Source organism: Macaca mulatta, chromosome 9 (assembly GCF_049350105.2).
Source record: "Macaca mulatta isolate MMU2019108-1 chromosome 9, T2T-MMU8v2.0, whole genome shotgun sequence".
NCBI lineage: Eukaryota > Metazoa > Chordata > Mammalia > Primates > Cercopithecidae > Macaca > Macaca mulatta.
This window is the reverse complement of record NC_133414.1, coordinates 87,895,800-87,909,176: the sequence shown is the minus strand read 5'-3', so window position 1 is coordinate 87,909,176 and position 13,377 is coordinate 87,895,800. Positions and strand designations below refer to the sequence as shown.

The 13,377-nt window shown below is 41.2% G+C and overlaps 1 protein-coding gene across 5 annotated transcripts in view; it reads left to right on the top strand.

The window, feature by feature from the left end:
- Positions 1–654: 654 nt before the first annotated feature.
- Positions 655–13,377, top strand: part of ARID5B (AT-rich interaction domain 5B) — a 189,929-nt gene continuing 177,206 nt past the window's right edge. For 2 of the 5 annotated variants that reach the window (XM_028826603.2, XM_001093968.5), the window contains exons 1-2: positions 655–686; positions 1,112–1,366. In XM_028826603.2, coding sequence (XP_028682436.2) covers positions 666–686; positions 1,112–1,366 — 276 coding nt within the window. In that variant the 5' untranslated portion in view covers positions 655–665. Of the gene's footprint in view, positions 687–1,111; positions 1,367–2,083; positions 2,576–13,377 lie in introns of those variants that run through there. The other 3 variants (XM_028826602.2, XM_077945581.1, XM_028826604.2) reach the window with 3 other exon arrangements.

Below are 13,377 nucleotides of genomic sequence, written 5' to 3'. Positions count from 1 at the left end.
TTTCCCTTCCATGTAAATAGGCATCAAAAGATAATTTAACAGATTAGTTCTCGAAAACATGGCAGTGAGGAAGCGTAATTTAACTATCAAACAAATCTACATGTCTAATAACAGCAAATCTGCTAAGGAGCATTAGAAAGAGGAGCAGCGCCCCGGAATCTCTGCAGGAAATGTTCTTTATATTAGACATATACAAGCAGGTCCTGTCAGATGCACAGCGGAGCTCGCTAGCCCTCCTCTCCTCCAAAAATCTCATCAGACGATATCCCCAGACAGGGGCGGTTAGAGAGAGAGGAATCACATCTCCACACAGTTTTAGGGTGCTTTTTATTTTTACAAATCTTTCTATGTGTTTTTCGCCTTGATCCATCCTCTTCCCGCCGAGATCGTACGGCGCCTTTCTCTCGATTATGAATTTGATCAATCCATATTTGGAAGAAAACCCATACAGTTTTTTCAGGAGCTGAAAATTGAGTCGTTATAGAAATATTAGGACATATTTTCAATCATTTCGGTGCCCAAAGGGAGGCAAGAGCTCAGTTTTATATTGAGACATTACGCCGGCTGAAGGCAGAGAATGCGTTTCCCTGCCAGGACCTGATGCAATCCATTCAAGCCAACAAGTTTGGAGAGAATGTTGAGTTCAATCAATTCAGAACGTCGAGATGGAGCCCAACTCACTCCAGGTATTTCGCTCTCCTCCGCTCCTCCGATCCCGGCACCCCCCGGCACCCCCCAACCCCCTAGCTCACCCACACCTCTGCACCCACCCACACCCCCCACAAACTTTTCACCAAACTTTTACCCTCTGCATCCCCCAAAATCATTTTTATTGTTTAAAAAAATCCCTGCACTGATCATACATACATAATGTAATTTTACCGCCTCAGATGGGGAGGTGGGAGAAGTGGCGGTGGGGGGCCCTGAGTTTTTTTTTTTTTTTTTTTAGGGAGGCAAAAAATTTGTGGGCGCTATTATTTTTCCACCCAGCGTTATATCTGTTGGGTCGTCTGTATTAAGAGAGTGGATGTGTGTGTAAATGTGTCTGGGAATAGATGTTTGTGCTCTGATGGCTACATTATTTATTTGGTGTTTTTTTCCCCCCCTGCAGTGGGTCGGCTCACCGTGTGGCTTGCACGGACCTTACATTTTCTACAAGGCTTTTCAATTCCACCTTGAAGGCAAACCAAGAATTTTGTCCCTTGGCGACTTTTTCTTTGTAAGATGTACGCCAAAGGATCCGATTTGCATAGCGGAGCTCCAGCTGTTGTGGGAAGAGAGGACCAGCCGGCAACTTTTATCCAGCTCTAAACTTTATTTCCTCCCAGAAGACACTCCCCAGGGCAGAAATAGCGACCATGGCGAGGTGGTAAACCTGTCTGTCCCTCTCTTCTTTCTTTATTATTTTTCCCCCTAGTAATGCTTATTACAGGGCAAGCTTGAAAATACTGTATTCACTTCTGCAGGCGAGCAGGATCGACTCCTTTTTTAAAGGGGTAGCGCCACTAGCTGGGGCTCGAGTATTTTGCCATTGTCAGAGTTTGGCTGTCAGCTTTACAAAGAGGATCCAACTGCTGATTTTAGTCAAGATCAAATAACTTGTTCGAGAAGGGTTTTGTTCAAGGATGTGTGTGTGTGTGTGTGCGTGTGTGTGTGTGTGTGTTCATTTGCTCTCCTGCTATTGCCTCTTGAACATCACATCCTTTTTATATTTTTTGCCTTTTGAAAATTTACCTTCGTGTCTGGCTTCGTCGTGTCTGGGTGGATTTCTTTCGGTGGGTTTCGATATTGTTCTCTCTTTTTTTTAAGTAAGTATTTGATATGTTTAAGAGGGCGGAAATTACGAAATGGAGGCAGAATGAGATCAAAAGCTATTGAGTTGGCAAAGACGTGTTGAATAAAGTGATAAATGACAGGTACTGGAATAATACATTCAAATAACTTGCAGATCTGCCCGGGCGGATTTCAAAGCGGTGGTGTAACAGGCACAAACACGTTAAGCATTAACAACTATCTCTCGCCCACTCCCCCTCCCCCCGGACAAGCCATTTGATGTTCTAGTTTGCAATTACTCCACGCAAAGTGGACGTCTTCCTGCGCGATCTTTGGGGGTGTGTGGGACAGGGGCGGGGGAGGGGAGGGCAGAGGGGTGTGTGCTCGCCCACTGGCCCTGCGGGTCCAGCGTTCTCCGTGCCCAGACGGCGCTCCCGGGGAGGGCGGGGAGGGACAGAGCCTCCCCGGCACGTTTCTGGGCGGCCGCGGGGGCGCTCGCCGCGCTCCCGGGAGGACGCCGGAGGTGAGCCCGCTGTCACTGGGCGCCGGGGCGGCCGCCTCCCTTCGGCTCTGTCATTTCATGTGTGACCGCAGTTCTGCGGGCTCCCCTCGTCAGCTGACCGACCTCAGCGCCGTGGTACCTACCGGGGGGAACTATTTTGGGGAGTCTGTGCCCACGGCGCAGCGGGGAGGGAGGGCGCACGGCCGCCTGGCGAGGCTTTGTGTTGCCAAAGCGAGAGCAGGGTAATCAAACAGACTTTTGAGAGCAGCTAGTGCTGTGCCAGGCTCTCGAGCTTTCGAGGTAGGTGTAAGGATCTAAGGATCTTTTTGTTAAATGAATGGTTTCCCGTTTAACTCATCCCGGGGCTCGGAGCTGCCAGTCCTTCCAGAATTCCTTGGTCTGGTGGAGTTGATAGTACTTTTGGCATTGCCAGTTCACTCCCTCTCCCCAGGATCGAATTACTCGTCAGTGGTCTATGCCGGTTAATTACTGGAGTTCGTCGAAACGTTCGCCCTCGAATCTGCCTTTTCGGAAATAAGCCCCTCCCACCTCCCCGCTCACCTCCCCCCTCCAACCTCCCTGGCCAGCTTTGGTTTTTAAATGTTCATATTTCCCGACGTCCGCCTGCAATTTTAAAAAGGTGTTGTTTGGAAATACTGTGAAAAATCCTGCAACCTACCAACAGGTTGAGCTCTTTACCCCTCCCAAGGTCTGGCTCGGCCCCCTCCTCCGACCCAACTTTCCTGCGCAGCTGTCTTCCTCCCCCTCCCCCTCCTGATTTCTTATTATTTGCTTTTCAAATTTATTACTTCAACATGGCCTGTGATCTGGAAAAGGGAAGGATTAAATATCCAGAAAAGAACTTGTGCCTAATAGACTTCTGACTAAGTCCAGGAGGAAATTATTCAGTGTTTTATGGGATATTTTGTGGTCACTCTTTTTTTCGGGGGAGGGATTGAAATTGGGATATTTTTTAAAGACCCTGAGTTGACCCCACTTGGTCCAGTTTTAATTTTTGTTGGTGTAATTAAATGGTGAATTCTGATTTAAGAATAAAGGCTATGTTTGCCAAATGTTGCTGGAAATGTTGACAGTGAATAGATATATTTTTAAATACATGATTTCTTTTTAATTGTTCATTATGGGGAATTGAAAGGGAACCATTGTAATGATCTCTGCATTTCGTCACTGCTATATGAGCCATACCTGAGAAAATTAATCTTGCCATTTAAAAGTAAACTCTGGGGGTTTGCAGAGGGAGATGGCTCTATTTATAATCCTCAGCTGCATATACATCGCCTAATATTATGCATGATTTGTTTTTTAATGCTAACACGGCTGGTAATTAGCTGTATGATTATACTTGTATATTTCATTAGGACTTTGGCTGATGTCATTGTGAATTATTCAGCCATATTAAAACAATTTTCAATTGAGATAATGACACGCCTCAAAATTATGCAAATGCAGGCTGCATTGTGCAAAATAATTATGACAAATGTAAAGCAGGTAGAAAGTTTCCCAATGCAGATCGGTTTTCCACCCTGGTGATGTCATTTCCCCCCTGGCCTAAGTTAGTCATTCATTAGCAGACTAGCAGCAGCAGTCTCCTCTGGAGGAGAGCCTTACAGAAACCAGCATTTACTGCTGGCACCTAGAGGGGGCAACAGGGCCCTCTCATTAAGAAATTTGCTTTGTTTTCACTTACTCCATTAACTTGTTTATATACATTTAAATGATTTTTATTATTGATTTTAAATAGTTTTGAATGATGCAGTTGCCATTTGCAATATGTAACTGAAAGAGAAAGGTTTCTTGGTGATATGCACTGTTACTTGGAGAAAATGTTCAGCACATTTAATCAGCCAGTACAGTTTATTTTAAGTAACCAAATGGAGGTTAATAATTTCTTGATTGAGCTGACATCAGCATCCATTTCGAAAGGACAGCCAGGACTCAGTATGCTTTTTTTGGTTTAAGAGAATCATTCTGCCTTTTTATGATTTCTTGAAATGTAAAGACGTCAGTTCTAAAAGCAGAAAAATGATCATTGTGCAAGATTAGAAATAGCGTCCCTGTGTGGTTTGCTGTGATTTGCAGAGGGTTTTTTTTTTTTTTTTTTTTTTGAATATTTTCTCATGATTTTTGTAATGATTGTGGGAGGCTTGATAAGGCAGGACTTTGTACACCCATTTTACAGATGAGGACATAGACTTGGAAAGGTTATGTGGTTCGTCAAAGGTCACCAGGCTAGAACCCAGGCTTTCTTGAAATTCAGGGTTATCTTTTCTCCCCAGTGAAACCTACCCTTGAAAGCAGAGCTTGAACGCATCATATTATATTCTAGAAGTGTGTACTAATGTGGACAGTCCCTCAGACATTTTAGAATTGTAACTAGTTAATCAGGTTTGCCAAAGGTCACCAGATGTCTAGGTAGCAAAACTATCCCTATCCTATAAAGTTAAGCTAATTCTAATCAGTGGTATATAATGATAGCAGTTATATTTTAATAGTTATTAATGATCATTAACAATTTACTATTCATTTTAATGATAATGGTGATGATTTATGTGCTTATATACACCAATGCCTTCATATATAATATTTCCAGTGTTGGCAACTGGTGTTGAGGAAAAGCATTCAAGAAAGTCACATTTTGATTCTGCAGCTTGCTATTTGCTTAATCTTGAACAACCGTTAAGTACTTGGAGCCTCAGTTTCTTCAGCTGCAAAATGGGAACAAAGTAGGGATGACTATAGATTGTTGGTGAAGATCAAGAGGATTTATAGGCAAAAGAGCTTTATATACTGTAAAGTGCTTAAATAAATAGAAAAGAATTATGATTATAGTGACCTTTGTTCTAGATATTCTTAACTTTATAAACAATAAAAAAATAACTTTTGTGTCTATGTGGAGGTTCTTGGACCTAAAAATGATACCATCTTAAATTACCATGAAAATGAATAGCAGGGCCATGTGCAAGGAGTTAAGTGTCTTTAGTAATTACTTACAATTGCCACATTCAGCCAGTAGCTCTTCAGAGGAGGAAAATGGCAAAGTAGGCGGGTAATTGGTTCTGTTACTGGATAACTTCTGATTACATTCATTTTCCAATTGCCAAGTGCTTAATCTACTGGCAGTATACCCTCTTAAAATGGGTGGATATGCAAGCGTGGATTTCAGCCTGACCAGCCATCGCTGGGATTTTACGAGAAGGTTTGCTGGTCACCTCAACTGTGCATGTGGATGGCTAAGCTAATGATGTCCAGGAGTCAAGATCAGACATACCTGGATGTTACAGATTCTAGCATGCATTCAGGATTTCTAAAAGTGATTTGGTTATCACCAGCCTCACTGCTGAATTAAAAAATGCTAACAATCCATGTTCTGGGGCCCCTATTGAAATCTACTTAAATAGAATATCTAGAGTTGGGTCCAGGAGTCTGAATTTTAAATATTTAAACAGTCTCAGTCTAGCTGTGTGATCTCGGGCAAGTTCTAAACTCTCTGTGCCTCTGTTTTCTCATCTGTAAAGTGGAAATACAGTCCTTATTTCCTAGGATTATTTTAAGGATTAAATAAGTTAATATATGTAAAATGCATATACACAAAGTTGACACATAGTAGATATTTCAGTAATGGTTGACTGTTGTTATTATCATTAATATTAGCGTTATACTCACTGAGGTTTGAAACCACTACCATGGAGCTTACTGAAGAAAGGTTTTCTGTGTGAGAGAATGGCACCTAGGTTAGTTTGCTAGGACACATGGGCTTCCAAGTCCTACCAAACCAGGCTGTCTTTCATCTCTATGTTGGCTTTAGCTGTGTCGCCAAAATAAAAACTGTCTTAAGGATTTACATTTTACTGCAGAAGTAAGCTGTCAACTGGATCAGCAGGTTTGTTTGTTTTTTTTTTTTTTTTCCCAAAAGATTACCTGATTTGATCATATCTGGAGTTAGGCAGACACATTCTGGAATCTAGAAGGTGCTGGATTGGTCGTGCTCTTCTTTTTGGATAGCTCCTCAGTCTTGGTCTATAACCATAAGGTAATTTTTTAGAGATTTCTGAGACCTCTTAAATGACCACACTGGCCTTTGACAATTGCTTTAACTTTTTTAAGCCTCAGTTTCTTCCTCTGTAAAATAGATTTAATGATCTCAACTGTGCTGGGAATCAGAGATAATAATGAAAAGGGTCTGGAATCTAGCATAGTACCTATACATGAGAGTTCAATGAATAATGGTTGCACTTATAATAGTTATTACTTATTTTTAGTAATCATCTTAAGCTAAGAAAAGGAATTATCTTTACTTTCTACCAAGCAGGTCTTTTAGAACAAAGATAAGATGTAAAGAATTGCATGGAGAGAAATTACTGGACTGTGACAAGGGTCACCCAAATAAGGCCTGAAGGCCAAATCTGGCCCACTGTCTGTTTTTGTGAATAAAGTTTTATTGGAATGTGGCCATGCTAATTTGTTTAAGGCTGCTCTCAGGCTCCAACAGCAGAGTTGAGTTCTTTTGACAGTTACCAGATCGCTGGTAAAGTGGAAATATTTGCTATCTGGGTTTCTACAGAAAAACTTTGCTGACCCCTGGCCTATGCAGTTGATCTGCCAGAAGGTAGATGATGTGTACCTGTTTTTCTTTCTTACTTGAGTTTTGGCCAGGAACCAGTAATATCAGAAATATAAGAAATTTAAGTACTATAAGAAATTGTACATTAATATATCATTAACATTTATGTATCCAATCCAATTTCACCATTGATTCTAGGACATTAAAATTTGAGAATGAGTGAAATAATATTAAATTATATTTTGTATGGTTAAGATCAAAACTTTAGCCAATATTAGTATTGTCTATCTTGAGTTAATAAAAAACTACTCCTGAAGTTCTATGTGCTCAGTACTCTGGTAGGTGAAGAGATGGATGCAAAATGGTTTGTGATGTGACCCGTTTTCTGAATAAATTTATCAATCTTGATAAGGAGATGAGATCAACATGTCTAAAAATGTAAAAGCAGTATGACACACAACACATCAGTAAATTGTGCTTATAATACATGTAATAGGCATCCAAAGGAAGGCTCCCAACCATCATGTTTTTTGGGAAAAGAATTCATTAAATTTCTCAGATGTTGACTGAAGACCTACTGTGTGCTGGCACTTGGATACAAGAGATTAAGAAGAATGGTTTCGGCAGGGTGCGGTGGCTCACGCCTGTAATCCCAGCACTTTGGGAGGCCAAGGCGGGCGGATCACGAGGTCAGGAGATGAGACAATCCTGGCTAACAGGATGAAACCCCGTCTCTACTAAAAATACAAAAAAAAAATTAGCCAGCTGTGGTGGCGGGCGCCTGTAGTCCCAGCTACTCAGGAGGCTGAGGCAGGAGAATGGAGTGAACCGGCGAGGCGGAGCTTGCAGTGAGCCGAGATCGTGCCATCGCGCCATCGCACTCCAGCCTGGGTGACAGAGCAAGACTCCGTCTCAAAAAAAAAAAAAAAAAAGAGAATGGCCTCTGCTCTCAAGGAGTTGCCAGACTGCCTTTATAGACAGACAGTAATCACAGAAAAGCCATCAGACTCTTTCCATCTGGGTTCCTTAGTTTGAGTTGAGATGAACTGAGATCATTATTTGTTTGTAGCATTTCTTAATCTTTCTGGAAATTAGAAAATACTGTCTTCATCTTTGAATTATTACTCCCTGGACACATATTTGTAGAGCACCTGTTATGTGCCAGATCCTATTCTAGGCCCTGGGGATACAACATGAACAAGACAGACAAAAATCACTGCTCCCAGGGAGCGTATAGTCCAGCGGTTGGTTGTAACCTCTTGTGCACTTTATAGTTATCTGTGTTCTTTTCCTTTACCTTGTCGCCTGACCCCATGCTCCCCCCACCATAGTGCTGTTCTCAGGAGCAGGCAATTGTGCCTTACTCACCTATGGGTGCTCTGCAATATTTAGTGCTATTCAGTGAGTATTTTTTGAGTGACTGAACCACATAATTAAAATGCCTTCTTGCACACAGTCTACCTTTTTAAAGCTTTATCCAGTTTCTTTCTGGCAGATGACCAGTGACCAGTCATCCACATGTGGGCCAGATCGAGGACCCCATCTCACACTTCTTCTTTCTCTTCCAAAGTCTGTAGTCATTTCGCACTGTAGAATGTGAAACTGTGGGAAGTGGTTTTTTCATAGGGGCACCCACCAAAGAAATAAGCAAATATTTGAATGATTAGGCTGGAGACAGCATCTCTGTTTCATTGGGTAATTTTCCAGTCTCAGCAGTCAACCCATAAAAAGTCACGGCTTTGTGGTGGCAACCTATGAAAAGACTAGACTTCAGGGAAGAAGATTCACTCCTCACCTGGTGTTGGTTGGCAGTTCATACGAGCCAGCATGTTCTGCAGGCTGATGGTCTTAACGAGGCCACGTGTTTGATAGTGCCTCAAAATTGTAAGCAATTAAAACCTCTCTTGACAATTAGACTGTCAGGCACATACTAAGGAAGTGTTATTTTTATGAAATACAGGAGTCCATACATGTAAATACTTCATTATTAATTATTAATAAAGCATGCCATTGTTCATAGTGGCATCTAGTGATATATGACTCAAGCTCATTTATCAAAGTCTAGTTTTAACCAATATCCAGAATATAATTGCTTGAATCAAATGCGTTCACTTGTCATTTTTTATAGCCAGTGTAGTTGGATATTTGCCATCTTCTACTCAGAATAATATTGTAGCGAGTGACTACCCGTTGCCTTGGCTTTTAAGGAAATTTAAAACAAATTTATCGATTGTTGGCTTAAGGATTCATTTGCCTCTCAGAGATGTGGTCATGGATTCCCTTATTTCTTGAAGAATCTACACTCGCACAAATCCAAGAATGGATTTTTCTGGCCACACTGTGTTCCTCACTGACTTGCTGGAGATGAGAACCTTGGCCTTAGCCCTCCAGCATACATCCCTCGTGCCCTGGACTGTGAGCATCAGTATCGACAACACATTTCAAACACGCAGATGATGATGATTATTGAAAGGGTGCTTTAGAATCATGCTAATGGCATCAATCTCTCGCACACACTTGGGTAAATTAATTCTGCTTTTAAAATCAGATGCACTGTTAGCAGCGTTAAAGATGGATATTTGACATTTATCACGCAGACTAGGATGGGTGGTTTAATTACGTGAATTTTCTGTAGGATCTTTGTGGCTGTATAAATAGACACACAGTGGCGTGTGTCCTTGGCATATGACCATCAAGTTCACAGTCACATCTCCATTCCTGTGCCCCAGTAAGAACCCCCAGGCGGCAGAGGCCAAATGTTGCTAGTCAATCTAGAGACCCCATAAACATCTTTTCCCCCACCTTTCTTTTCTCATGACTCCAAGCACACCCGGCCTATGAAACACCCCTTCCACCCCATAGTTGAGTTCCAAGCCTGATCAGTGGCACTAAACATTAAACTCTTGTCTTTGAGAATAATGGGCTTTGCTTTCTATACCCTCAAGCATGTTGAGCTACTGTGCAAGCTGGAAAATAAAAATGTTCTAATTGTGTCTTTTAAATAAGCATAGGAGTGAATTAATTAGACCATATTTTGTCTTTAGTTGCTTAGTTACACAATAGTATTCCTGAGCACGAGTAAGATAAATTGGCTCTTTTTGTGCTGCTTGTCCCTTAATCATAATTACTGTATTGCTTAGGAGAGTAAAGCTTACATAGATTTTGAATTTTTTATTAATAGTCAAAAATATGCATATGATATATAAAGTATATGCTGTTCAACCTGTTTTATATGTGGGAAGAAGTTTTATTGTGGTGGTAACATTTGCATTAGTTGCTCAAAGATGTAGTTCTGGGAAATACATAATTGAAATGTTTTTGAATTGCTTTTTCTGGCCTTTTCAATCTTATTCAAAATAATAGTGCCTCCAGTCCTGGAGCAGTCATTCTCATTTGATTTAACATCTTTCTTTGCACTGCATGCGCGGCACCCAGTTTTCACCCTGCAGAGCCTAGATGAAGTTCTGTGATTCATAGGCTATACATTGTGCCTTACGTTTTTTGGCTCATGCTCTCAGGGCTTGGGGGGCAGGGGGCAGAAGGGTGCCTTTGTCTTGCCATCATTATTCCAACGCCCTTTGCCCTTGGCTCACTTCCATGCTCCTTAAGGAAGGTTCTAGGGTTAGAGAGTGTAAGAGTTTGTTTTAGCATGAGCTGGACAACTATCTGTGCTTGCCTTCTGGGGTCTTACAAAATGTGATGTTGCTACTGAAGCTTGGGCTTCTGACCCGCTACCCCAACCCTCCACCAAGGAGGGCAGCCGGAGTTCGACGGCTTGATAGAGTTATTGAAAAATGAGAGAGTCTGGATTATGACCCAGGATACTTGCTTGGTAAATGTATGTGAAAATTGACTCCATTGTTCTATTGTATTTGAAAAGCAAGTAAATTATTTACAGATATTTGCTAATTAAAGCATGTGTTGTTTCACAAGCATAAAGGAACACAGTATAACTGGAGACAAAGAACTAAGTGCAAATAATTTAAACTCACTAATACTGTGTATTCTTCTTAAGGCAGGAATATTAATGTGTATATATAGGGTATTGGTCAAAAGGTACAAACTGTTAGTTATGAGATATCGTATATATATGTGTTCATCTTGTATCTAGAGATCTAATGTATAGTATAGTGACTATAGTTAATAATACTGTATTGTATACTTGAAAATTGGTAACAGAGTAGATCTTAAGTGTTGTTACCACATCAAAAAAGGATAACTATGTGAGGTGATGAATGTGAACAACTTGACTGTGGTCATCCTCATGATATATCTGTATATCAAATCATCACATTTTATACCTTAAATATATACAACCATCATATTGTATACTTTAATGTATACTATTTTTGTTAGTCAGTTATACTTCAATAAAGCTGGAGAAAAAATATGTATATATGCATATATATAATTATGTATGTATATATATGCATGTTTATATACACACACACACACACAGATAACTTGTCCTGTTATCTCTGTATACATTACACATATATATACATATGGTTTTTTTAACCCTTCCAAGGGAAGGCTCACATGCTACAGGGATAACAAGTCAAGTTACCCTCAAGTTGCTTGTCACTAGGCTTGCCCTAAGCTCTCTAATGGAAGATGAGATGGAAACGTTTTGACAGAATACTGTTTTCCGTTTGGTTCAATTTTTGCTTGCCATTATCTAGTTTGAGCTCAGCTCAGAGTATCACCAGAAAGAAGGCAAATTAGCTAGATACAGTATCAGAGAATAAAAATGTACTCACCCATTCCCTTGTCCTCAGACTTTCCTGAATGTGATAGGCTCAGGTTTACTTGTTTTTATTCTGTGACTATGCAACTTTGGCAGTGTTCTGGTTGGAAATTTGCATTGTGGAAAAGACGCTGGTGATACAAGGCAAAGGGCAGACCAGTGAAGGTCAGATGCAGGAAAGGTCATTGATAATGTTCTCAGAGACCTTTTCCTGGCTGCAACTTTGGTGTATCCATTGGTAAAACTGGTCCCTCTTGGCTCTGCTATCTGCCAACATGTTTGGTTTTAGGCATGGCTAGCTTAAAGTCCCTTGGTATTGTTGATAACGATGGTCAAGAAGATTCGCCATGGTTATTTAGGAGAAACGCTCATGTCTAATTTGCTATGGACATTTTGGTAGATTCACAGGATAACAGGTTAAAAGAGGTTGAGGAGAACAAATCCAGCCCTCTTTATTTAATAGATGCAGAACCTGAAGCCCAGAAAAATCTTGGACATGTCCTCAGAGCTAGCGAGTGACAGAAGTGGAACTAGGATTCAGTGTTCTCAGGTACCACAGTCTGGTCTGCTGTTTTGGGGAAGGGGCTGCTCTCTTGAGGTCATGCCCTGAGGAAAGTAGGCAAGTGCTTTCCATGGCTGTGTTCTTGGTAGGCCATTCTAGTGCCCTGTCTTATGCCAGTGCATGGTGCCATGGGGGATATCACTTTTATAAAACAACTCATGGAGAATATGCACTTTACTGGAATGGCAGGATACTTTGTTTTGTTTGTTTGTTTGTTTGTTTGTTTTTGGATGGAGTTTCACTCTTTTCACCCAGGCTGGAGTGCATTGGTGCAATCTCAGCTCACCGCAACCTCCGCCTCCCGGGTTCAAGCGGTTCTCCTACCTCAGCCTCCCGAGTAGCTGGGATTACGGGCATGCACCACCCATGCCTGGCTAATTTTGTACTTCTAATAGAGATGGGGTTTCTCCATGTTGGTGAGGCTGGTCTTGAACTCCCGACCTCAGGTGATCTGTCAGCCTCAGCCTCCCAAAGTGCTGAGATTATAGGTGTGAACCACTGCACCCGGTCCTGGAATGGCAGGATACTTAACAGAGATTTAGTGATTACACAGAAGTCAGGATTGATACTCAGGATCCCAGACCAGACATCGCCTTCATTTCCATAATTTTTCCTGAAGCCGGGAGGGCCCTCTAATGGGATGCTATTTATATTGGCTGAAGAAAAGCTTCGCCAAAAGGTGGCAATGTTGGTAATAAATGGAACTGGTACTTCTGCCAACATCTGATACTCATGGATGGTTTCATCATTTAGAAGTGTGTATCTACTATGTGCCTACTATATATCAGTTTTCCGTTCTGGGGATATAGTAGTGAGCAGTGAGTGACTAGTACACAAAGATTTCTGTTCTCAGAGAGCATATTTTCTCTCCTATAGTAAGAAGGAAGAAGCAACTTGATTAATTTGTCCCAAATGGAGGGAAAACCATCTCCATACATTGTAGTCTTAAAACTGAATTCACGCTTCCCTTAGAGTGCTTTCTCTTCTCTGTGTATTCACAGCCTAGAGAAAATGCCCTACCTTTCCCTTTCCCGAAACCATCCGCAAAATGTTCACCCACAGTGTTTTCAATGAAGTCAAAGTCACGATATTTTCCATTAATTCAGTGACCACTTATGTATCAGGCATTGCAAAAACGTTAACATATAAATTAAATATAAATAAAATATCTCATTTAATTCTCATAGCTAGTCTATAATGTCAGTAGTATT